General features: G+C 32.7%; 1 protein-coding gene across 2 annotated transcripts in view; it reads left to right on the top strand.

Annotated features, from left to right (window-relative positions):
- Positions 1–27504, top strand: part of LOC118188221 (CKLF-like MARVEL transmembrane domain-containing protein 4) — a 191424-nt gene that overhangs the window by 27310 nt on the left and 136610 nt on the right. The window contains exon 2 of one of the 2 annotated variants that reach the window (XM_085820467.1): positions 3178–3210. The exons of the other annotated variant lie outside the window; for it this stretch is intronic. Coding sequence (XP_085676593.1) covers positions 3178–3210 — 33 coding nt within the window. The remainder of the gene's footprint in view (positions 1–3177; positions 3211–27504) is intronic. 2 annotated transcript variants of the gene reach the window in all.

Here is a 27504-nt window from a genome sequence, read left to right as displayed (position 1 = left end):
GGCCAAGATATAGACAGGTACTTCACAGTTTCCTGAAGTATCTTCTTCTGCTGCACATGAAGAATACACTCATATGCTTAACATCATCGTCACCGATACCGCAGATGCACAAAGCACTTGAAGTCAGTCAAGATCGCTTTAAATAGCTTTTAAAATTGCCATGTCCAGTCAAAAATTGAATTAATTTAAAATCTTTTGAAAACTGATCAACTTTTATCCTGTGAAAACTCGTAGGAAAAAACACTTTGGTCCACTGTGCTTTTGTTGAAGTCAGATTGTAGAGACATTAGGTGATTTTTTTGAAGCCAGAGAGATGAAAAATTAGCAATCGCCTTCTTCGGGAATCGAACCACATATCTCTGGAATACCGGCCCAGCGTGCAGAACCACTACACCACTAAGGCACACTAGGAAAGCGGGAGAAATACCTTATAATGTATTTTCTATTCCAAATACAGGTAGCATCATTTCTGTAAAAGCACTTCCAATGAGAAATAGAAATACAGAGATTTCAATTAATATAGCATTTCGTGGCTAGCTTTGCTAGAGCATCAGTTCTCCCATTTCCAAAATTCCCAGTGTCCATGAACGTAAACAAAATTAATGTCGATATCAAGGTCTTAAAAATAACCTGAATTTCAACAGCAAGTTTCTCTGAAACACTCATTTTCTGTAATAGTTATAGGGAAGAAAGAGAATCACTACATATTAAAGACAGCAAGACTGAGCGGTAATTTTTTAAAAATTGCAGTACTAGTTTCGAAGATTCTATAGTCAAACCTTTGAGAGTAATCTCTGGCTATTTGAAATTTATAAAAATTACCGCTGATTCCTTTCTGTCTAAACACCTTAATGATTGTAATTCGGCGTGTTATTTTCACTTTTCTATATTAGAAGTATTTGTCTGCTGCAATTTGATTAACATTTCATAATAATATAAGAATACGATGGTGAAATGTAAATATTTTTCAAGGTCGTTGTATTCTTTTTAATGTATGTTCATTTCTCAAACTGAGCTCAAGAACTTTTAGAAGCTCAAATTGTCCTTCGTCGAATGGATGTGCATGATAACATAGAATGCAAGACAATTATGTTTTCTTCCAGATAAATCTTCAAGTGGCGCTGAATTTTTTTAACTTACCACAAGCCGCATTATCAGTGCTTTTGATATCATTAGCAATGTTCATCTTTCAGACATATATTGAAACCGACGTTGAATGTTTTAAGTAACTTAGTATTAGGTAGCACCATCAGTGCTTTGCTAGAACTCAACAAGACCCTCACCGTCAGTGTTTCTGATTGCTTCTGCAATATTTTCTCTCAGACACATTTTCATGTGAAATTGAACGTTTCTGTAACTAAGTATTGATCGCACAGTCAGTGTTTCGGATATTACTTGTAATTTTCTTCCTTATAATACATGTTGATGCGACGCAGATTTATGTAGCAACTCTGTGTAGATATTTTGTTTATGTATCTGATATAACTAGCAATGAATTTTAGCGATTGCGCGACTTGTTATGGAATTGGTTTTGAGGCAGTCTCACAAGACGAAGTCAGACTGTACATATTTTTTGAAAACATAAATTTCTGAAAACTAAACGATCGTAAAAGATTTTGTGCTTTCGTCATCAGTTCCCGGCATGTGATGTCGCAAATATGGTTTCAAACAAGTCTCTCTTATTTGAAATATTACCTGTTAGTCATTACAAGTTATATAACTTGTAATGTTTTTCACTCTCAGTGGAATTAATCCCAAGATATACGCAGTCCTTGCTTCAATATATGCTCTGTGGCGAGATTGAGGATGAATTATAATACAGTGTTATATATACGTATTTAGCATGAGATATGTTAATCGAAAGTTATTGTCATTTTTTATCCATTCGTTCTTGATCAGGCCTTTGAATTTGAAACCTTTCTGTTCGGTATGCATCGCCCTAATCACGGTGCGTTACAGAGTAAGATATTCATTTCTTTTCAAATTTACAAGATATTAAATCAAAACTTTATTTTTAGAACAGAGCATAAACTAAAGTATTGAATCTGCTGAACAAATGAAAATTCATTTATCGATCGGAAATTCGTTAACATATGCAAGAAAATATTTAATCAAGTAAATTTTCTAACTTTAGAATAGCTAAGAGATCGTTATTGATTTTCATTTTGAATCTGGATGTAAGGTATCGGCTTATTAAATTAGCAGTGCGATTTATTTTCTGTAAATTATCTTTAAAAATGATATTTAAAAATAATCTTCAAAAATTTAACACCGCAACATACACAGGACTTTGCAGAACTTTGTTCTATACTGACTAAGAATTACTGGAGCTCATCTAACAAAGGCTTTAAAACAATAAACTATATCCTTAAAACAAGAGCACAGCTTAAAAAATTATATTTGCTGTTAGAAATGAAGAAGTACTGGAGATTGACCCTGGTGTATTCTGTTTGGAATAAAGCATTGCTTAGTTTTGAAAATGTTTAAAATCAAATATGTGGTCAAAACATAAGAAATGCTGTCCAACCACGGATAAAATGGCCGTCATTGGGTAGCTGCTAATGACGGTTTCTGAACTCGTTAAATACATACGTCGTAACATTTAACTCGTTAAGCACATATGCCAGGTAAATAAGCATGCTTGTAATGGTAGTCAAGAAAGCACTTCCCCTGTGTAATTTAGTAAGAGATGTTTTAAGGCATCATGATTGTGATCTTCAGTTGTTATCGAATAATTCATTTTTCTGCAATTAAGGTGCAATGAGTTAAAGAAGGAAATAAAGCCTCAAAAATACCCTGCCTCACGGATCGAATTCATCGAATATATTTGGCAAAAGCATCAGTAAGGAATGAGTACGTGTATCTGTTCTTACAGTCGCGATTGCCGTGGAAGGACAGTAATTTCAACACTTTGCTATTGATCCTGACTGTAGTTTATTTTATATCCTATGTGATTAAATACTAATGCATAGTACTTAGAAAAATGGAGATTTTATAGTTTACTTTATATTTATATCTCGACTTTGTGAACAGGAAACTTTAAAAACTCTTATATTAAAGAAATTCTTTAATTATAACAATGCTGAAAATTACGGGCGCCATTAAAATTGTCATTTGGGCGACTTGGCGCCCGCTATGTATAGATCTCTGGTTATATATGTATATATTTATTTATAGATGTGTGAATGTGATTGTGCTGCCCAGCAAAAGGTAAGAAAATATTTTTTCAGACTTCTTGTAGATCAGAGTTTTTTTCAGATTTTCTTAAATAGCACGAAACCTATTATTAACCAATTATTACTTTTGTAAACTTTTAATAGTGTAGTTAGTTTACATAGCTTAATGAAAGTAATTATTTTTCATTTTAGGCATTTTCAGTTTTTCTTTTCCCGCTATTTTTATATTAATGTTAAAACCTGATTAATATTTTCCTACTTCTTTAAAATTTATGACTGGGCTATTTCGCTAGGCATATTATCAAGTACATAAAAACTGGTAAGAATGTGAAAAAAGTTATAATTAACTATAAACATACTGAGGAGAAATGTTATAATCATCTCCTCTGATAAAACATCAGGTTTCGCTAGTGTTCATTTCAGCAAATGGCAGTGAATCCTTTAAAATAGCAAGTGAATTCCATCATTTTTTCTTTTGTTCCTCTGGCATTAGTTCTTTCCAAGCAGACGATGGGAATGTGGTCGAGTTGAGTTGTTCCATTCCTGGACCTTGGCCTAGATTTCCGCTAATCGATTGCAACTGAAGAAGGTCTCAGCTGTAACGCGAGCTATCTATTGGACACTAAAGTTTGATTTTTTTACGTTACTGTTTTTGTTTTAAATCTAACGTTCGCAAATTTAACGCTTTTCTCGATTTGAAAGGTTCTCGAGATCTACTGCATTTCTTTCAATCTTAGACTGAGCTGTAACGTGACTGTGTCGCATTAAATCTATAGCACGAAATTAATTGCATTTAACATAAGGAATGGCACTGTAAAGTATACTAAGGATTACAACGGAAAATGGTTCACTCAATTTCTGAAAAAATCTGAATTATGTTACTAAGTAGTGGTAATTAATGCAGTAGAAAACTAATATCAGGGAATAAGCTGGTTGTAATTTAATTTAAAAGCATTAACATTTTAGTTGATTTAAATAATGTGCATGTATACATAATGGAATGGAATAGATACTTAACAAGAAGCTGTTTCATTAATTTTGAAAAACATGCTGAATCGCAATTCCTTATCTTTAAGAACTGCTACTTCATTAGAAATAAGCTAATTGAGCGTGGTGATGTTATGTCAATTCTCACGTCATGCAAATAATTTTTGTTTATCCCACAAACTGCATAATAACTGACTGATAATTTGACTGCATAATAACATACAAATTTATTGATGAAATTAAGTAATTTACATATTACATATTTGTATACTTACATATTTTTGAAATGTATGGTACCTCTGATATGTATGAAGTACGATATTACTCAAATGCCCTCCAACACTCCGTAGGCACACTCTCACTCTTTCGATGAAATTTTCCATAAATTTTCGGCATATTTGCACCTCTAATTCTGAAAATGCAAGTTGAATCTGTGATGTGATTGTGGTTTGTTGACGTATACATGCGATTTCAAATACCACCACAGAAAGAAATAATATCGCGTCAAATCACAAGATGTTGTGGCCAATTTACGTTAGGTTTGCAGGAAATCATCCGGTCACAGTGATGCTGGCTCTGGAAATACTCAATTGCTCAGAAAGTCGGCGAATAGATTTCACGGATAGACAGCAGCATTATCACTCATGATGGCGATATTTTCGTAGAATGACTAACACAAGGATGCTTTGAGGGTTTGCGAGCAGTCTTTGCACAACGTTCCACTTCATTTGTTTTATATAATAAGTTTATAGAGTTTAACTTACTTTAGTAGCATTAACTAGTATAAAACTCCTTCAGACGTAGAGCGAATTGCGATTAGTCTGACGTAACAATAGAGTGTTGAAAAGGATTTTAACAACCTTTCTATTAAATTGAACATAAATGCACATCTTGCGCTTGACAAGATCAGCCACCATTTATGGCGATGCAACTTAAATAGTCAAGTTTCCAAAGTTAAGCTTAGTAGTCGAAGACTACACAATTGATTTAAAGCGAAGTTGGTTCAAAACGTCTCACCAGTGTAACAGTAATAATACAAATTACTAATAGCAGAAGTAACAGTGCAAAGCCGAAGAATTGCAATCATATCAGAGCTTGCGAAACCTAGTAACGTGGCCTCGAGAGGCAAAAATAAGCTCTGACTTATAATCCAAAACACTCAAATGCAATCTGAACTGATTTGCATTATGATGAGGAAACGGAAATAAGAGATTGTAAAGGCTGAAATTATAAATAAATGCTTAATTAAAATTATAATTACATTGCAAGTTTTCTCTATTGCTAGTTCTAAAATGCTGTTCCGCCATGAAGCGCTACTGGTACAGAAAATAGATGACAATTCGACGCAATTCGACGCTCCGTAAATACTAACCACAGAGACAACAGATGAAACTCGTATAACGTTCAGTGCTGCCAACTTATAAGTATAGAAATAGCGGGCATTTCAAAGAAAATAACTGCCTTTGCGTTCTTTATGGGACACCCTTTTTTATGATATGCAGTGTAACACCGTTACTTTATCAGTGTAAGGAAAAAAGAAGAAAGGAATCGTTGTGCTATTATTTCACCATAACCTAATGCCACATAAAGATTTTTGCACTTATTTCATTAAGAAAAGTCTTGCTCAAGACGTAGCATTGCATTTCCATTTCACTAGAAGCTCGGTTTTGCATAGCGAAAACAATAATACCTGATTTAGGGTGTTGAAATAATAATATATTTTCCTTTTATCATTATTATTATTTTTTAAAAGAAACTGGGATTTGCATCTTTCTTTTTAAGAAGAAAAATATTTTATTTATTTAACTCTGCTGAAATAAAATACGTTAACCGAAATAATATAATTTTCTCCTTTACCTTAAATAAATATTTAAAAATCTGGTTTTTTAAAGAAAGCAGTTCAATTACATAGATTTTTATGTTATCTGAAACGACTGCTGTGCAGTTAGTTTGTATATTTGGAGTTATATTCTACAATATTATTTACTCTTATGGTGATAGCTCTGAGTAATACTAACGTTTTAACGACTCTTGAAACTATGCGATAAGTTTTATGTTTCCTTATACATATTAATCAATTATATATAAACTTATGTGATTCCTTCTTATTTTTGGTACCTCATGTACGTATGAAATTATTAAATAACCCAGAATGCATATATATCTATCGAAATTACAAGAACGGATTTTCCGCCTGACATTCATCTAAAAAACGTGAACAGAGGTTTTAAGATATGTTTCACCTTTACATTTTGATAAATTATCAAGGGATAAAGTCTATCTACAAAGCGGGTTGTTAAGCTCACGGGTTTAACTTTATCTTTCAAATAGCATAATGTATTGCTTATCAATGACACAAAGTGAGTAATTTAGAAACAATATATTTGTTGATAGTATTTTGGCATTATTCGATGACATAGAGATAATTAGTAGAATATCCGCTTTTTAAACAGACGTGTGTTTTTAAACCTGGAGCGATATTATTGATTTTAACAAAGAAAATACTGCTTTTATGGTGAAAACAAGGCTTTCACTCTAAACTTTGTTTAGCAAATTTTGGTTGGCTGAAGGATTATTAAGCATGTAACTCGGAGATCAAAGTTCAGAACAAAATTTATCTGGTGTAATTCTGCAATTTTTAAGATTCGATCTGTTTATGATGTGGAGCATCCTTATGAAAGATTTCCAAAGTACATTGAATCAGAATTGTCTAAAGTGTATGCCTATGTCCATGAAAGTAGTTTGAATAAAATTGTTTTCCAATATATTTTTGGAAGCTTAAAGAACATGTCAAAGAAACAAACAAACCAAAAAAAACCTCCCCTCTCAGAAAGAGTATGTAAGTGTTACAGTCGGGCAACTTAGACTTGAGATTTTGCCTACTGAACTTGAAAATTAGTACGTCTACGTGAATTAATAAATGGCTTCGTGTATGTTAGCTAAATTGAATTTCAGCAAAATGAACAAGAGCTTCACCAAATTTCTCAGAATTCTTATTTTAAGATGGGATCATTCCCTTAAAATTCAGTGTCTGTTAGACGAGTTTCGAATCACATGTTTTTTCTTTTCTTATGGTTAAGGGTTGCTCTCTCTCTATATATATTAATTAAGATATATAATAAGCAGGTAAGCTTACTTCATACTAATCTCCATTACACCAGAAATCAGCTGAGAGGAGTTAAAGGTTATTGCTGATTTATTTCCTAGGCAGAACAAAACTAAAAATTAATCTTGAAGTTTAAAAACACAAATGAAATCAACTAGAATTAGAATGAACACTTTGTCAAGCGATCACCGACGACTCTAGTCAATTATGACCTTCTGCGAAGATGTTTTTTTTAAACGAATGTATCAGTAAAGCCGATTATTAATTATTATTATATATTTATTCTACTTTAATCTTAGATCTGTTCAATGAAAAATATCGAAGTAAGAGGTTTATTAATACCTTTACTTAAAATTATGAATGAAGTACAAAGGCAAGCAATCAATAATGTAACAAAAAATGTTAGAAAAAAAATTATCTTAATTTTTTATGCAATATAAATGAACACATATATTTTTAATTATTGAAAACAGATCTTATATATAATATAAAAACGTTCGTTTATAAATCTGATTAGTAATTAGTAGTCAATACTTTGCGCTAAGCAATCTGCCTGCTTGATTTCCTCATTTAGTTAATGAATTCATATGCTAGGAATAATTGAACCGAGTAAAGTAAATATACCATTTGATTTTTATTAAATTATGAGCCGCCTACTGTTTTATCTTGTTTACAAAATTCAGAATTTCATCTCATAAAATTTGAAGACATTCCTTTACCCTTTTTCCTTCATCAGAATTTCTTCCGTATCATAAACTTAGTGGCACGGACTGCATTTAAAATGCATCTTTCTACCAATCAGTTTCATGCGGATTCAAAACTGGATTTCAAAGCTTAAATGTTTATTTAGCTCTATGACCCCAATTTCAGTAAAATTTATCATTTATGCTTTCATAAAAGCTGCAATTAATACCCATTTCTTTGAATAATTGTCTATCGTATTGTCATCTACACTGTTACATACGTCTCTCAGACATTCAATTTCATCCACCAAAAACTTTTCGCAATTAATTCTTCAGCAAACTCCGTTGAATTCGTAAGTGTTGTCGTAGCTGTGTCATTTCAGGATGTTGATCTTTAAGTCAAAATGATTTAATGACTCCGAGTTGTAGATTGTGATTTACTAATTACATTAACAATAAATACAAAACCTAAATCAACATAATAATGTTATCTGCAAGCAGTATGAGAATACGATGGATAATTTAAATGCAAAAATGGTTTAAATACTATTTTCGATAACAGATAGCCTTTTTCTTACAGTAGGAATTTAAGATTTAACTATCGGAATGGTTATTTATACTGAACACTTAAAGAGGTTGAATAGTAAGCTCTTACCGAGTCTTGGTATGCTACAAATAATAAATAACATTATCGTTCTATTCTGTGACAGTGTTATGTCGTGTTCTACAAATAGTTCTCAGAAGAATCAAATATAGGTTGGCTTTTAACTACGACTCAAATTAATTCAACTACTACTGTTACCACTAATTGATATATTATGACGCCCGGGACATCTGTTAAATGCTAATTAAATTTGATATTTTTGAAATAAATGCAAATGGGAATAAAAAAGGAAGAAAAGTAGAATTAAAGGAAAAAAAGTTAAGTTTAAATGAAGGAAAATGTCTATTTGAAAGTCGAAATTCCCTCAAATTAAATTACAACAATTCCTCCCTAAACATTTGGTTAATTTAAATTATAAATCTTATAAATCCACATATAAAGTAATTCATTATTATAAATGAATTCATAAAGAATCATTAATATTTTGAACTATCATGTGGTCATTGAAGCAATCCGACACTACAACAAAATTAAGGAAAACATTTTTGCAGGAATTTGATTTATCTGCTTCAAAAACAAAGGAAAATTCGTTTCGGCCGACGCATATCCTAAGAAAAGATCATATAACACGGGTTACATTGCAATAATAAGTGGTATACCTCTTATAAGAGAATTTGCTTCACTTGGTTGGATGTCCAAACTGCTTAAGCCAACTTCTTCAGATTATATATGCATTTATGCAGAATAATACAGATCTACAACTTATGTAGGATGCATTTCGTATGCCAGTATGGACGGAAGGCATTCTAGAAGACATGCTTAAATCTACACATTCTTTCTCCCTAATCGGTAAGAGCGGTTGAAAAAATGTTTGCAAATGTCCGAAAAAATGCTTGCTTCGTATCTAAATTAAGCTTCTGAAGGAATATTTTTGAAGCAACTGAAAACGCTTTACATTCAATTTATAAAAACCATACGAATGGTGTAATATGCTAATAATTCCATCATTTGCAATTTACTATTAAATATAATACTGAATTTTTTCAGATGCGCATGGAACTCTAAAAGTTTCCATACTACATGCTTTAAGGAGCTTGTTTAGTTCAGCAACCTTATCGAGCTTAATGAATTAACAATAAATACAAAAACTAAATTTTTTGTTAAATAATTTTAAAAAATTCATATTAAATATTAAAATGCACGCGTAACATGAATTCTTACCACATAACCGTGATGGGAATTTATATAATATTTTATGTTGTTATACATCATTGAAATCAATGCCTCATATGCTATATGACATGAATATCAATGAAAGGGCTGCTGAAAGGGGAATTTGGAACCAGAAAATGGCTATTGTCTCTAAAACCACCCGGGCAGTGTCACAATGATGACAGGTAATATAACTGTATTGAGAATGAAGTGAAAGGAGACTAAATGGGATAAGAAGAAAGAGAGTATAAACACAAAAATGAAAAATGCACTATAAAATACACCTATATGCTAGATTATCAAGTATAAATAGGACAAGATACAATATGTATAGAAACTCCTAAATTCTATGCTTCTACTTCCTATTCTAAAACTTCCCAATATATTTCGGTTTCCAAAATTACGCAAATGTTGATAACCCTATGTAATTTAACAAATTTCCTTTGATTAAAAAAAGTGATATCTGTCATCAAGGAAATTTCAAAATCTAACGAAATCCTGTACATTAATAATGAAGGTAAAGAGGAAATAGAAAATATAGCACCTTCAAACGTTGGATATTGAAAAGCTGTATAGTAAATATTCTGAGGCAGTGGCTTGAAGTTCAAGATATAGATTCTATTACAGCGAGAAAATTATCTGCCACTGAAAGTTTGCTTTTACTAAAAATATAAAAGACAAAAAGTTTTAGAAAGGCTTTAAACAACGTGATTTTGTAATGTTCCTGTCATTTGGCTTTTATATTTTTTAAAAGCAAAATTTTTAATCGCAGATAATTTTTCGGTTACAACGAAATCTATATCTTGAGTTTCGAGCAACTGCCTCAATATTTATTACACAGCATTTTGTAAAATGTACACTATAATGATGTAATTTTGTATTACATGAACATGTATATATATATGGATGATGCAATATAGATAAATAATAATCAATAATTATTTAGATAAATTTTAAAGGTCAGTCAATAACATAAAAACAAACCGTTTACTCCACCTGTACCGTCTTTTGGTACAGAAAGAATTTAAAAAAAAGGAACCCATGCAAAAGAATGTAACATATTTGTTAGACACACTTTATATTTGCAATGCCGGAAGAAGTGTTCAAAGGTCATTTCTTTTGCAGTAAACGCTTACAACGTCTACGCATCAAACGGTGAAAGTGTTCAGAAATGCCGGGCTTGTCGTGGATACGTGTTGCTGCCTCAACCATTCTTGTAATCAGGTCTGCTTCAGGGTCCAAAGAAAGAAATTAGTGGAGGACTACTCGAATAATTGAGGTACTAAGCAGAAAATAAGTTTTATGTTATTTCCATGCAACCAAGCTTCAATGTATGAGTACCATATCGTGTTGAGCTTTTCGGTCTTCCATTTCCATTTCCTTTCACCTTAAACAAACGGCATATCAGCAATTTCAGTGACCAGTGAGTAATAATGCAGCCAGGTTCAGTGAGTAATAATGCAGCCAGGTTCAGTGAGTAATAATGCAGCCAGGTTCAGTGAGTAATAATGCAGCCTGTTCCACTAGCATCAATGCTTTGAATGAAAATGTCTCGTACGGGCCAACATAATTTCTGGCAAACAACACTCTCGAACATTGGCAGGTAGCTTTTGCGTCTACATGTTCTTACGCAGAATGGTTAATTTTTGACTTCCTGATTTGCTTCTAAAGTTTCCCTGAAACTTTTCACACCCTATTATTTACTCTGTACGCATTCGATGATGTGCGCATATGATGCCCAACTCTAATATAACACTCCATAGCAGAAACTATGACTTAACAAATTAATTTTGATAAAGACTCTTCCCACAAAGAATTATTGATAACTAACTGCAAAATCCTTTTTAAATGACTATTACTATTAAAAAGGGATCAAATATATAATATGTTACGTTAGTGAGCACTTTAATTCCTAGATAAGTATAAAGAAAAATTATAAAGAAATCGATTTGTTAGAGAAATAGTAAATCGTACAATCAAAACATACACAAAACTGAAGTCGAGGATTCAGTTTTGTCCCCACCGGTGTGCTCTAAAAGCACTGTGGACGATTATGTAGAGGAGAAAACAATGTAAGGAACAAACATCGTCGTAAAAAACACAGTAAGAGAAAATAAAACAAGAAGAAGGAATTTGAGTTCTAAGATATCGTAGCAGAAACTAAAGCGGGCAAAAACTTCGCAGTTTAAAACATTGTCCTACAAAATATTGTTGAGAAAAACTAAAACATCGAACGAAACAAACTACAAATCATTGCAGGATAATAACGTCGCAGACAAATATTTTCGTACTGAAAAATTATGAAGTGAATTTTCAAGTAATGATTTATGAGCACTAGGAACAAACAGTATTTTACGTCTATTATTTCATCTTTTTTATTAACTAAATAAATGTTTTCTGAAAAGAAACTTACGCGTTCAACATCTGAAAATTAATGGTACGTACGGAAGTTGATAGAATTTTAAACTTATTTTGCTAACTATTACAAATCATTACGTAACTAATCTCTTTTACAAAGACATAAAAGATTAGAAAGAGGAAGAAGCATACATAAAAAATTATTGTAACTGGTATACACGTAGCATTAATGTTTGCAAAATTCCAGATTTTGAATGTGTATAAATTTCATTCTTCATTTTTCAGTAAATAGTTATTAGCTAAAACAAAATATGGTATATAGAGATAAAATTATTAGTTATTCCTTCTTCTAAATCATTATGTGAAAATTCACTTACAATATTTTTATTCAGAAAATGCATATTTGCGATGTTATCATCATTCATGTAAGTACTTTTCTGGCTGTAAGAGTGGGAAGGAGGGGGCCTAATCACCAAATCCTGGTCGTGACGAATTATCGTCCACCATCTTTCAGTTCGGGCGCGACTGTACAATCATTAGGTTTTTGATGCTGGAAACGGGAAAAATGAGCAGTGCCCTCGCCGGGACTCGAACGTGGACCTCTCGAATACGGGTCGAGTATGCTTCCAATTACACCACGAAGGCATGCGGAAAGGAGATAGAAGATACCTTATAATTTAATCAAACGCTGTAGTGTTTACCTTCAACCGCGGTGCAAGTTTGATAATTACTAATGCTTACATATATACAAAGGGAATAAGATTTACTTTTCTCACTTATGTTTTGTGCATTTCCATTGTATTTGTTGCTTTTTATTTGCACAATTTATTGGAATGAAGAGCAGAAGTCTAATATTTGATATTCATTGTTAACTACGGAAGTACATAATTTCTTCATTTTATATAAATATTGGTATTTTGTATCACAAACCCTTCATTTCCATTATAATAAAGTAACACCTATTATAGTATTTATATGCAATTAAAGAGGAAGGTGGGATAGCAGTATAGCATAATGACTATTTATTGAGATTATTTTGAAAATTTATAACTCGTTCATTCTTAATATAAGATTACCTTCCAAATGAAGATGTTTATCTGTTATTTTTTACAACATAATTTAAATTACGGAATATAGTGAATAGCAAATGACTAGTAGCCGAATTTTCTATTGCAAGAAGAGAAATGAGAAACTCTAGATTAATGAAGGAATTCGAAACAAAATTAACGTAAAGTGAAAATCAATTCTTGGCTAAGCACTTTAAGAGAAACTTTACATCCAGTGTCTAAATAAGACACTGAAGAGTTTCGTCCAATTATTTAATCTGTCTCGCTAATTCGTGCTTTAAAGACATTAACTGTAGCTGCTTAGGAAGCCAAGTCGTTGAAATATAAGTTGTCCACTACATTTAACCTCTCCCCCCCCCCTCTTCTATCTTTTATCGTTTTTGATGTTTTTCGAATGGCGAAAATTGGCTGAGTTGATGAATTCTTTGAACGTATATTTTACTTTCTGCTTCTCTTTGTTTGTTTTATACCGCGGTTTTTTTTTTCAACTTTTTCTCCCATAAGGAAAAGAGGAGAAAGAGACTTCTAAGAAAAAGAATCAATTTAGTTTTACGGTACCGCAGGGCATTATGGGTAAAACTAAAAGTCGTGCTTATTTGATGTCTTTTGCCCGCTCTTTCCGGGAGTATTTAAGATTTTTTTTTCTTTTTAGTTCTAACATTTCGAAAAAACTAACTAAAAGAACAATTAAGAATTCACTTTTTTGGCAAGAACTCGCAGTTCCCAGCGTAGATTTATACTCAGCTTGTTCAAGTTTAATTTAGTGAAAATTTCATTTGCTTTAGTGTTTATGAAAAAAACATGGCGGACGTCGTCAATACAGGTCTATCTTGTTTTACATTACATCTAGTTTCATAGTTTTAACTTTCGTGCTGGAACGAAAATTAATTAATAAGTTTAAAACATAACATTTAAAATAAGCTACTCAGGTTTATGAACTTATATTTTTATTTATGTATTAGTGTATTATTTTAAAAATAAATGAGTAGTAATTTAAGCTTCGAGAAGAATAATGGCCAACCGTGTATTTGGACGAGAGTAATTGTGCTGTACTCTTCAAAATCAATAATTTGCAGTTAAAAAAGACAGCTTCACATTGAAATTTATACTATTGATTTATTTGCAGTTTCAATGAAAAATTTCTTTTTAAACATTGTTTTTGTAAATGGCTGTTCCACTATCGTCCTCTACAAAAAATTTCAAATTTTGTTTTGGTAAGGACGACATAGTTTTTGCTCGTGAGAAAACACCCGTTCTGCAAGAAAATTCCGTAATAATGGAATATTGTCATTGGGACTTATTTGTTGTGAAGATATATGCTGCGATAATAGAAAAGTTCTTTTATGTGCCATCCGTGTTTGTTAATGCCTTACGTATTTGAGGCAAACCACTATACCCTATTTAGGAATGTCAGAAAGAGTTTCTGCTTTAGTAAAATGTGCAAAAGTTTACTTGATAATTCGTCACATACCACTGCACATATTTTCTGGTTTTCAGATTTCTTGCTTGAATTAACCCTTTTAAGTACAGGAATCCCTTAAGTAAAAGTTTAAGAAATATTAAAATTTACTTTTTAAGTCCTAAAATCATCATTTTGGAATTCAGCATGGTAAAATATCAAATATTTTTCTTTCCGTGATTCCTAAAGATAATCTGCTTGTGGAGGATCTTCCTTTTATTCCTGAAGAGTGTAATATAATGTAAGCAGGTTCGTTCTGTAAACTAGTAACAGAAATATCCTTACAATTTTTTTATAATTAATATCTGTTCAAAAATCATGACGATAATTCATTTCAAGAAATATTCCAATATTTTGGAAAATTTTGCTATCAAAAATAATTATATGTATAATTTATTTATTTTTTTCATTCAAAGCTTTTAATGATAAATATCACTGTGTAAGGAATTATAGCATTTCCCCGGTCATGCTTCCTTAGTGTATATAGCTAGCATGTCCAGCTAGTAATGATTCGAATCCTGTTGATAAGTCTGTATAATGCCGAACGAACTAAAACGCGGTGCATGACAGTTTGTTACCATTTGTATTTGGACAGCTAAGTGTCGCCCATCTGCTTAGTCGCCCTTTAAGTGCAGGAGAAGATAAGGAATGATTGCATTCCCACATGCGTGATTTCATGATGAAAGTGGTCAGCAAGTCAAAACTATTATTGGAATATCCGTTGTTCAAATCCTGTTGTTGGTAGACAGGGATTTTTCTCGTTTTCTCTTCGAAAAGCTTAATTGTCGCTATAACTAGTGCTTAATATTCATGTTTTTATAAGCGAAAATTGATGTAATTTTTATTTAGCTGTTGATATTGAAATGAAAAAGACTTCTTACTTAATTATTTCAATTGTTGGCTTTCAGTTCTTACTGCACTCATCTGATACTTTGTAACAATGCATCATATCTTCAGATATCTGAGCCAACCAGGTTCACAGTACATCAAAATATTTGAGAAGTTAAGATAACAGTTGCGCTTTTTTTCTTCTTACAACTAATACCTACAAGGTTATAAGGTATTTCTCCAGCCTTCCTAGCGTGCCTTCGTGGTGTAGTGGTTCTGCACGCTGGGTCGATATTCCAGAGGTCCGTGGTTCGATTCCCGGCGAAGCCGATTGCTCATGTTTCCTCTCTCCGTCTTTTCCAATTAACCTAATGTCTCTACAAAGTGCTCAAACTTCGCATAACCAGATTTCTTGCTTAAAATACATAAAAAATGCACAAAACTCTACCTGTACAATCCATAGTTTTCGAGATAACTACGAAAGAAAAGTATGATGTCATATGCGGTACAGAACATCGGTATTTAAGAATATTTACATAGAAAGATGTTGAAAATATTCGCTTCGCATATCTAGTCATGCATGCTCACGCCGTGAAATGGCTGATTACACTCGTTTCAGCAACATGGTTTTCTCAAAAGTACACGCAGCATGAAGACGAACAACTAAGTCACTTCTTGTAGTAACTAGATCTAGTCAGACTAATTCCTTCGGATGACCCCCATAGGAAGATATCCAAAAGTGTCAGATCTGGCGATTGAGACGGTAGTAAAAACGGACCCCTACGTCCAATCCAGTGGTCTGGGTATTCCATATCCAGCCAGTCGCTACAGAAGCGCTGAAATTCGCTGGAACTCCATCATCCTGAAATTATAGGCGATGTGACGAATATGACGTTATGTGTTTCTTTCGCATTTGTCTAAAAAACTATGGGTCGTACAGTTATAGTTCTTTGGATATTTTGTATGTATTTCAAGCAAGGAATATGGCTGTACAGATTTTGGGCGAACTCGATGGAACATTCTGTAGTTTTGTAATGAAAGTGAAGGAAGTGCAATTTTATCCATTGCTTTTTGTCAACAAAGTTAATGCCGTTAAAATGTAAACTATTTTTATTTCGTTAAAATAAAATGCAAAATATATTCTGTAAAAATTTTAGACAATGAAATTATTTACTTATTGTTTTAAACATCTCACTCACTATTATTTCAACTAAAATAAAAACAGTAAAGCTGATTTTCTTTTATATAGGTTAAAAATCTAAAATTATAATCTTGGATTTTTTTCTTAATGTACAAAATTTAAGTGGAAAAAAACATTTTTGTGTACATGTAACAAAACACTTAACCTACTTCCAATCACTTGAAAAAAAAAAATGCATCAGTATTTATTGCCTTAAGGTAATAGGAATATTAAAATTACTGAATTTTTGCCCTAATGTAAAACGTAAAAATTGATCATTTTAATTTAAGAGCTTCTTTCGAAAAGTAGGTACTACAATACATACTGTAAATACAATATTACTCTCTTATTATTGTTTAAAAAATCCGATGTGTACACTACATGACTTCCTTGTACGGAATATTAAATTATGCGCATTTTTCCTTGCATTTCATTTAAACTTATTGGATTGAATTAAATCTACTTCCCCGAGAGCGCATAAACCACAATAGAATAAATGCATTCTTTAAAATTCACTCTAGTATTTGTTAATCATAGCGACACTCTGGCGCTAGATTCACTTAACTGTATTATATCTCGTTCATATTATAACTCATAATGCCCAAAATTTATATCATTTAAAGAATAGAATTATCTAATCGTTGCCACATGTTCTATTCAAATACTATAATTAAGTTAGAATGATGTATAAAAGAAATTAAGCAAACAAAACAAAAAAGAAACAGTTCTTCGCAGACGATTGAGTATTTCTCATTTAATTAATTCAGTTTTCATTTCGCGAGAAGGCAAAAATACATAAAAACTCAAAATATCTATATTAAAAATTACGAAGTAAATCTTAAACACTTATTTCCTCGAAAAAATTCCAGAAAGAATTAAGCATGATTTTATTGGCAATAATAAATGAATGCGTTATCTTTGTTGTTGCGAAGCTAAGTTTCTCTAGATTGGCAACAAATCCACTAATCTCCTGTTTCAAATGTAAACAACAACGGCCGCCACCAAAAAAAGCTTAGCGGCACTTAAAGAACTTTAAAATTGTTGATAATTCTAAAAATATTGCATACAGATTTACTAAAGGCATAAAAACATTTAACCGGACGATAAAAACAACATAATTCAATCATTTTTAAAGCAAAAAATGTACAATTTACAAACATATAAGAGTAAAGGAACTGAGATCACTGAGCCGGGTAACAGAGTGGATATATATATAAATATATTTATATACGTTTGGTGCGGCCGATTGCAACCAAAATACGAGGTGCACATCTACATGTTATAGCAGTCCTATATACAAAATTTCAACGTTCTGAGGCTACTCGTTTTTGAGTTATGCGAAATACGTACGTACGTATGTACGCACGTACGTACATACGTACATACAGACGCCACGAAAAATTCTCTTCAGAATTAATTTTAAACCAGTTTTATAATTTTTTTGGAGGAAACGAGTCTTTTATTCTGCCCTTACGTACAGATATCACGCAGAAACATCGTTAAATTGCATTCGATAGCGGTCAAAATGGGTATTTTCGTTGAAATAGGTTGCCTCAAACTTTTCGCGATTACAATACTTCCTTTTTACTTCGTACAATGAAGTAAAAAGAAAAAAAAATCAAAAATGCTTAAATCAATTAAAAGCTTAATTTTATTTGACCTGGGGGAAAAAAGAAGCAATCTAGGTAGTCGGAATTCCAGGTACAGAGATAGCAGGTCTAACTTACTTTTTATTAATCCTTAAATACAGACCTTGAACAAACAAAAACAAGCAACATAAAAACCTTACGAAATTTTCTATGCTTCGTGAAAGATATTTGTTAAAGACAATAAAAACAAAAATTTATAGGCCGATTTAAACCAAAGGATGTTCACGAAGAACAGGAGTGTGATACGGAGTATACATTTAAAAAAATGTGCTATCATTGGCCACTTTTTATGTCTTCTAGAAATAGAATATAATAAAATTGGTTTAAATATTTGGATTTTTATTCTAGCAGATACTTAGAGCTGGTAATTGCGCTCTGCGTTTGAATCCGTCCGACAATCCTTGATTTCCTTGATTTGTATACAAAAATTTAATTTTTATTTTGCCTGTGCAAATTAGTTATTAAAATTAGTGGATTTAAGTAAACCTGTACTCAAACGCGAAATAAATATGGAATTAGTAAAGTTTTGCATAAAGCAGACAGAAGATGTATTACTAAAATTATTATACAATTAAGAAGAAGGGACGCGTTATTTGGTTATTTTCCATAGTGACGTTTATGGTGATTAGGTTATTTTCCACGGTGACGTTTGTTCTTTTACCCCCTCTTTCCTCGAAAAAAAATTTGCTTTTTAATGCAAAATGTATTTTCGACTGAAATTCTAGCTCGTTTCTAGCCTCTGAAGACCGCAATTATTGCTAAACTATCAAATGTAATATTTACAGTTTATTAAGTTCCTAAATGCAATTCATCGAATAGAATTTTAAATTGTTGCTTTGATGGAGATCACCGTTCGCAGTTTAATGAACTTATTATCTGTAATCGTAAACAGTCTTTGAATTGAATTAAATGCTAATACTGGAATTCGTCTCTGGTTTTAAAAATGCCACCTCATTATTTATTTTGATGTTAAATACCTTTTGTTGAGAAGGCGTCTGTAACAAATGCGAAGAATCAAAGGGCAAACTAACTAAAAATTTCTTGATATAAAATAAACTGAGACCTAAAAGAGCTTAATATGAAATAACAAGAAATGAACATATAAAAAATTACAAAAATAGGCCACTCAAATGAAAACTTTAAAAATGTGCCAAAAATTTAAAAATCTAGCTTTAAGAGCCGATAACTGCAATGCTGAAAAATGACAGACAGATGGCAATATGATGCAGGAATACCAAACAATAGCTCGGCAGAAGTCTAAATATGGCGGCTACACTTGCAGTATGTATCATAAATGAGAAATGTTCTGTTAGTTTGTTTTTTGGCTAATGAAAAGATGAAATTCACTGAAATTCAACAAAATCCTATCCTCGGGAAAAATAAAAGTGCCGAAACAATTTTATAACGGCTATGTATGTCGGATAGTCTATGAGTAGAAAAGGAAGGCTATATGGGTAGTGACGCCAGAAATTCCTGTAAAGTTTAAATCATGATTAAAAAAATCTGCGCGTTATTAGTGGATGAAATATTCACCTCCATGGATATCTGTTGATTGAATGCGAAGCCTGGTTCACTACCATCAGTCAGAAGAAAAAGCAGGGCGAATCGTCATTGCTTATTCCCGAAGCTTCTAAAACATTTGCCCACGTATGTTGGCGAAAAATATCATGTTCATTTTCTTTTGGAATGAACAAGGATTCTAGAAAATGTCTGCTGAAAGCAAAATAGTCACTGTTGGGAAGTATGTGTGAAGGCAAGTTCTCACATTTTCACTTTGAATTCCTTTTTGCTAAAAAGACATTGGCTAAAAAGACTATAAACAGAGTGATTTTGAAGTATCCTCTCTCTTTCGTATTACGCTCACTGGCGTGAATAAAGGCTGGAGGATATAATTGGTAACTTTTTTCCATGCTGATTCGTGGTCACAATTTTCATCAGCAAGTATTCGTGCTGCTTCATATAATTACTATTTTCGTACCTGCGAACGGGTTTATTATTCGTCACCAAGATTTTCCTAGTCGCATAGACTGATAGAATAAATAAGAATTCAAAAATTCGCAATTGAATCCAATGGCAAGTTCTTTACGGTGTAATCACGAGATCGACTAAGCAGTGTATTTTGTTAAAAAGTAGCTTGACATTTTTCCTTCCCACCAAGTCCTATAGTATTTTCCACGCATGATGTAGAAATTTCATAAGTGACTTCGATGATGTTTCAAAATTTTACTTCCTTTGATGTCCTGCTCTTCTACGATGAACTCGCGGATGCCATTATGTAGCTGGTGTTATCTAAGTTTCTTGTGACCAAATATGTATTTAAATTTCTATTGCAACATTAATGTTTTGAATAGATACCTGTTTCACAGAGAAAGATATTATGCGTTCTTTTTTGGTACTATGCATGGGTAAGTCAACATTTATTTTTTTATCTAATTTTAGGTTATTAAAGCACACCATAAACAAATCTTAATATTCTCTTCATTCAGTATTATTGAGGCAGCAGTGCAGAAAAATAATTAAAATATCTGGTTCTAAATAATTCACTAACAATTTGACAACACTATGCAGATCTCCTAAAGAGTTACCTACGTTGTGGAATCATATTCGAGCAACATATAAATAAGTAAATGTATGTTGCAACATTACATTTCTCAACCTCATATTTCGTGTGCGACAGTTGCAAGTATTTAAGATTTAAAATCTGAATGTCTTGACAACAACTGTATTGTTCGAAACTCGTATTTAGAAAATTTTACTTATTTGGACCACTCAAGAGGGAGGCAAATCTTTGGATTCCGATGAAGAGATAAAGGCAGTGATTAGATCACAGTTAAAAGAATTTTTTCTTAAGGCATCCAAGCGCTTCTAAGGCGATGGTTTGGCTATTTGGGGTACAGCAAAGCACACAAGAGCTATCGTTTAAAAGTAGGAATTCCTTCGTGGAGAACGTTTTAAGCGAAAATGGCTTGTATTCACGTTACGCACAGGGAAATCCGTCAGAGCAATGGAATACTTCATTGTACGAGGCGATGTAAAGAAATCATGTAATATTCCTTAATTATTCAATTATGATTCTTTAATTAATGTCTTAATTAATTATTCAGTCATTTGTAATATTAATATTTAAAATTTTCATTTTATTTATCTATTATTTATGAAATTCAAGAAAAATTAATATTTAAGAATAAAACATGATGGCAACATATACCCTAGATACCACTGTTTTTGAATTTTGGTAGCTTCCGAAAATCATGAATCATTGTCAACAATGAATCTCATATACGAAACTAATGACTTATTTATGTTTTATGTGGTTTTTGTCCGACACAAAGAAAAAGAACAAAACATCACTGTGTAATAATCGAATCTAAGTCCGGACATAGGAAGGGAAAATAAAGTGAATGTTGCCTACACAGCACGTCACATACCCTCATTCTCTGTGCTGTTATTGAGGGTATTCAGAAGATTATAAATCTTCAGAGTTGCAGAACATTTTCGAAATATGTTTATTTCCTTTTCGCTTTTTAAAATTTTCTATTTATTTAGATAAATCTATTTCAGCATTTCACTTGTGAAAGTATTCTACACTTCTGGAAGAATCGGAACGGACATTTTCTTTATTTTGGGACAAGTTCCAAATACGAACAGTATTGAGAACGCCTGTAAAGATATGCAATTTTTTTAAAGATTATTATGTTTTAAGTTTCTTTTATGTCTCGAAATCCACTTCAGTTACTTTTGTTTCCGCCAAAAGAGACATTAGTCCTGAATGGTATATTAGACTCGAAACATTTTGCACTGATTCACTGTACACCAAGCAGATTAGAATAAATGGGTGGGGTAAGCCTCCTTCGCATGTCCCGTGCGATGAAAATGATGCAATCAAACGTCATGGTATGACGTCACGACTTATCATGGACGCTGCCATAGGCGGATAATGGCTGGTCTTGCTTACATTCTAATTGGTGTTATCTGCATGTTAGCTATTCATCCTTTAACGTTTATAAGTCTCTTGTTCCAATTTCAGTACTTAATATAAATGATCTTCTACTGAGTATATTGAAAAATCATAAGGATTGCAAATAATTATTTCAAATCTAATCAAACCTAGGTAAATAAAAATGTGTAACTGATAACTGTAAGACACATGTGCACATGGTAAAACAGAAGATCAGTGGAAGTTTCGATGGTATTTAATGCAAATTATACCTAAATGCACTTTTCTGGGCCTGCAGATATTGATATTTGCTCTTAAGTCAGTGTAATTTTATTTAACCAATATGTTCGCAGTCTCATCCGTACTCTGTATGGCAGCCATGATAAGTCGTGATGTCACGTTGTTGACATTTACTTGGCTTTACTTTTGTAATGTAAGACTTACTGCATCTGCTAAAACAGCATATCACTTTTCAAATTGTTGCCACCTTTCAATATTATCGCCTTGTATTACATTTAAAGAAATTAAATAATGAAGGATTTGTATGAATGTATGCGTGTTCTTCGCTTAGCGAAAAACCAGCGGTACCTAGAGCCATCAAGTTTTGAATAATATAGTCCCACTTCAGAACATGGGAATCTGGAAGCCCGAAATTTCAATTTCGAATTTGTTTCATTATCTATTTCATAATTTGTGAAATTTTAACGAATTTGTTAGTAACAAACTTTGCGATTTCAAAGCGAGCAGTGGCAAAACTCTACGGAAAAAAAATTTAATCTCCAACGCAAGAGACTGTCTACCACAAATTTTAAAGATATGCTGTTTTTAAATATTTTGTGATTTTGTTGTTCAATCGAATTTTATTTAGCTTAAGAGACAAGATTGTAATATTTAATAAATGAAGTAAACACACGAAACGTACATAATATAAAGACAAAATAACTTTTGTAAAGATATATTAGCAAGAAAACTGTACACTGCTATGATGAACTTGGAAAAGACTGAAAAAACCCAAAAAATGTATGCCAGCAATTTACTCTATATCGAAAATTCTAAACATATGCTGCTTTTAAAATTTTTTGAAATTTTGCTGTTGAATTTTATATGGCGTAAGTGCGAAGAAAATGATGCTTAATAATAAATCTAAAAAGGAAAAAAATGGGTTAGTAGGAGTGAGTGTAAAAACAGTCTGGTAGTTTATTGACATCGTAAAAAATCTTAACAAACTCTTTAGGGCAGCCGTTAAAATTGAAACTGTCAGATTGTTTCTGTCATTTAAGAACGTCGCTACATACAAAAATGCATTTGCGTTAAGCCGAGCTTTGAAGTACTCATCAGAACAATGAGACAAACCTTTCTTATATTTTCTAACGTGTAATAAGGCCCTCAAGAAATCTTCAGTCAAAATTTATTATACTTCAGTGAAATTTCGAGTTATAAATTTAATGTTTTTCGAAAAGTGTGGATAAACCCCATGCACGATTTTGAGCTCTAGAGCTCAAGTGCATCTTATAAGCACATAATGTTTGAAGGAACAGGGCAAAAAGTGCCTTTAAAAGAGTTTTTAAAAATTGTAAACTGTTGCGTTAAATTTTTCTGCTGTACATTTATAACTCACGCGAATCAGCAGATATTAATGATTGGTTTAGATATGGCTGAAAGATGATTCGCTGAAAAATGATTGGTTTAGATATAATTTATAAAGTATTTATTTGTAACATATAAAAGTCATTATCATGACAGATATTACGCAGTGGATAGGATTGTTTACATTATGATAAAGCATTCGAGGGCTATTTGCTTAAAGAGAAGAATGGTTTTATGGAGGACTTTTCTAAGGAAAACTGAATTGTATTCATATTGTATATGAGGCAAACCTCGAAAACTACTATGCAGCTATCCGTTTTCTGGGACCTTAACCCAGCTTGAACTACAAGTATTCAGTGATATTACAGCTCGGCCGCAGATCAGTGGCGTGTATTACGTTTTTCTGTGTAAAATATTTAGGGATTTCCTTTCAAAAACTATTTTCTTGCATATAAAAATTGTAATTTAATTGCTACAATGCTAAATGGATAGGATAGGCTGATACTATTCCTGATTCAGAGTATACATAAAATATAAATGCTTCGACGTTTAAAAAATTTTTAGTATTTTAAAAATTGTGAATATATCAGTTCCCTGCATTTCGTCTGCCATCTGCTCAGAATATGCTTTCTATGCTTATTGAGTACTATTTTGATTCTAAAGTACATGAGTGAATATAGTGTTTTTGTACAGATAATCGACTGTTACCTATTACAAGAAATTTTATCATTATACGGTTGCAAGATACAAGACATTACGGTTGATGGACAGGACATGAGTAGCATATATAAAGTTGCATTGTGGAGCAATTGTATATCGCAAATAATATAATGGTTATACTCGATACTATATACAACAGCATTCAAAACTTGCCATCATTATCATTTGACTTAAGTATATATATATATTGTTACGTTTTTTTTCCGACACCAGTTGTTACGTTACGTACGGGGTTCGTGTGGATTTGGAGTGAATAATGACGACACTTGATGATGAAGTATCGAAACACACTTTATTTACCAATATTAATCATCAGGACAGCTTCGACGACTGAGTCGTCGAAGATCTACTTTAAACACGCTGACACGATCAGCGACACAGGCTTCAGACTATCACGGTGAAGACAGCTTCACGGCAAAGCACCAGAATACAGCTCCCGACTCTATTCGGTCGTTTTCGGAACTCCACGTACTCTTGCTACAGCTCGCGATGCACTCGACGACAACACAGAGCACAGCTTCCGACTCTTCGGTTCAGTCGTTTCCGAAGCTCAACACACTCTCTCGACGATGCACTAACCGCGATTCACTAAGAGACTCTATCGGTGCACTCGACGACCCACTCGGCACTCGCTGCCCGGCTGTCAACTCGATCGACTCCGCAGGGATTAACTCTCTAGACGAGACACCAACTCGATACTAACTCTCCGCGTACCAGCAGGGTTCATATAGCTTTTGGCTGGTGTTCAAGAACATTCTGGGCTAAACCGGCAAGAATTCGTTCCAGAAGCTTTTCCATCCGTCCATGGCATATCGCCAATTTTGTCGCCAAATGGTCAATTTCTCGCCAAACGTGGCAACGCTGCCTTATCTTGCCATTTTATAGCAACCCTAAAACTGCTTTGCGGGGAAGCTATCTCACCGCGCCTGTACATTTCGTAACACTGCCCCCTCCCAAGGACTGCACGTCCCGGGCAGTACAACCCTTGGTCAGAAGCCTAATTCGATACAAACAAAACATAATAAAACAAAAAAGTAACATATCTAACGAAACAAATATTTACACTATGTACAAATTATATACATAAATTAACCACATAACAATTTTAAATTATACAAATTAAAGTTCGGAAAAAATTTCAGTCTCAGTCTTTTCATTAATTGATATCCGAGTCAAATACTTTTCCACTGCAGTTCTCAGATGCATTTCTGTTTTGCATATCACAGTCTGAAGATATAGTCCTTTCAGACTTTTCATCCACAGGAAGATGTGAAACAGTTTGTTCAACACTCTGTAATTCATTCTCAGCATGCGTACAGTTCAGCTCGGTATTTTCAGCAATTGTTACATGCTCATTTTCCTCTATTTCCAGAAACCAGTTCCGATGTGTGCATTAGAGTCGCGAATGGAATCCGATTCTTCACAAACACAAGTATCTAGGTTTAGAATCAAGTCCTTATGTGCATAACCTGCACTATGAGCCGCATACATAGTTTGCAAAGTGGGTGAATTTTCTTGTAATACTGGAGAGCACTGCTTAAGCTGCACATCAGCTTCTCCCATCTCTGCATCACTTGCACTTTCAGGTGGTTCAACACTTACTGCCTGCGACTTTGCAACTTCACCGTCAGTTTTAACGAACTTAACAGTCGCATTTTCATTTTCTTCCACTTCAGGTACTTGAGAATCAAAAGCTTCTTTCCTCTGTTTTGTTTCTTCATGTTTTCGTTTTTTTCCTTTAATCTCTTTAGATGTTTCAACTATCAATTCTTGAACTTTCTCAGGCAGTTCATTAGCTACTTCTTTCATTTCTTCATACTTTGTTTCTTCACTCGCCAAATGTGGCAATTCTGCCTTGCCACATTCTTGCCATGATCTTGCATTTTATGCCAAACCTAAAACTGCTTTGCGGGGAAGCTATCTCACCGCGCCTGTACATTTCGTTAAGAATATACATATTTGTTATGCGCCGAAATTATATGTGAGAACGTTTCGTATATAAACATGTTAACATAGCGTTGACTTAAGTGCAATATTATGATGCCTAAAAATCATCATTTCCATCATCGCTTATATTTATCACTTTTACTCCAGTCATATATATATTATCTCTTAATATTAAAATGTACACTTAACATTAATACATATACTGTGTTCACAAAAGTATTTAGCCGGCCTTTATTTTTACAACCATTGATTCGCAACCAACTTCATATTACAAATATGTTTTAAATGACGCAATTCATGCTTTTGTACTTTTTAAATTAAAAAAATTAATTGTCTATAAAATATGAAATCTAACTCCTTACACGTTTTTCCGGTCGTTATATTTAGCAAACTTTTCTACTCAATATTAAAAAAAAATGTTTGACTACGGCAAAAAATTGGCCGAGATATTCGACAAAAAACTGGCAGAGATATTGGCCGATATATATCATATAAAGCAAAAATCGATGATCATATTTAGGTGTCATACACAAATTGAAGAGCGAAATGTTTGCAGCGTACCTAACTTAATGTATCGTTTAGAAAACGGTTTTTGATATTAAGACATTGCCTGATAAGCACTTGTATGAAGATTTTTGTAAAACGTATTGATCAATATAACTGTTTTTCAAAATGGAGATCTTATTCACAGAATCTCAAAGAATTCATATTCTAGAAACAATGGCAGGCTTCAATATGTACGTAGCTAATTCGTAGTAATAGTTGCATTGCTTTAAAATATTTGTATTTTAATAAACTTTTTGTACGATTACCAAATTATGATTCTAAAGTAATAAAACTTCAGGAGAATGCTAATAGCACATTTTTTTACAGCTCGCTTTGCATAACATATAAACTGTTTGTGTAAAAATTCTTTCGGCATACTAAATGGAACAGAATTATAAAGTAAAAACAATACTAAATCACAAAACAATGTGCTTGAATGGCATTTAAAGGAGGAAAAA

This window comes from Stegodyphus dumicola, chromosome 7, assembly GCF_044657685.1.
Source record: "Stegodyphus dumicola isolate Sdum_Otavi_A_Nest chromosome 7, ASM4465768v1".
In the NCBI taxonomy this organism is placed as follows: Eukaryota; Metazoa; Arthropoda; class Arachnida; order Araneae; family Eresidae; genus Stegodyphus; species Stegodyphus dumicola.
The sequence above is the reverse complement of the archived record's forward strand: the minus strand, read 5'-3'. Positions and strand labels throughout refer to the sequence as shown.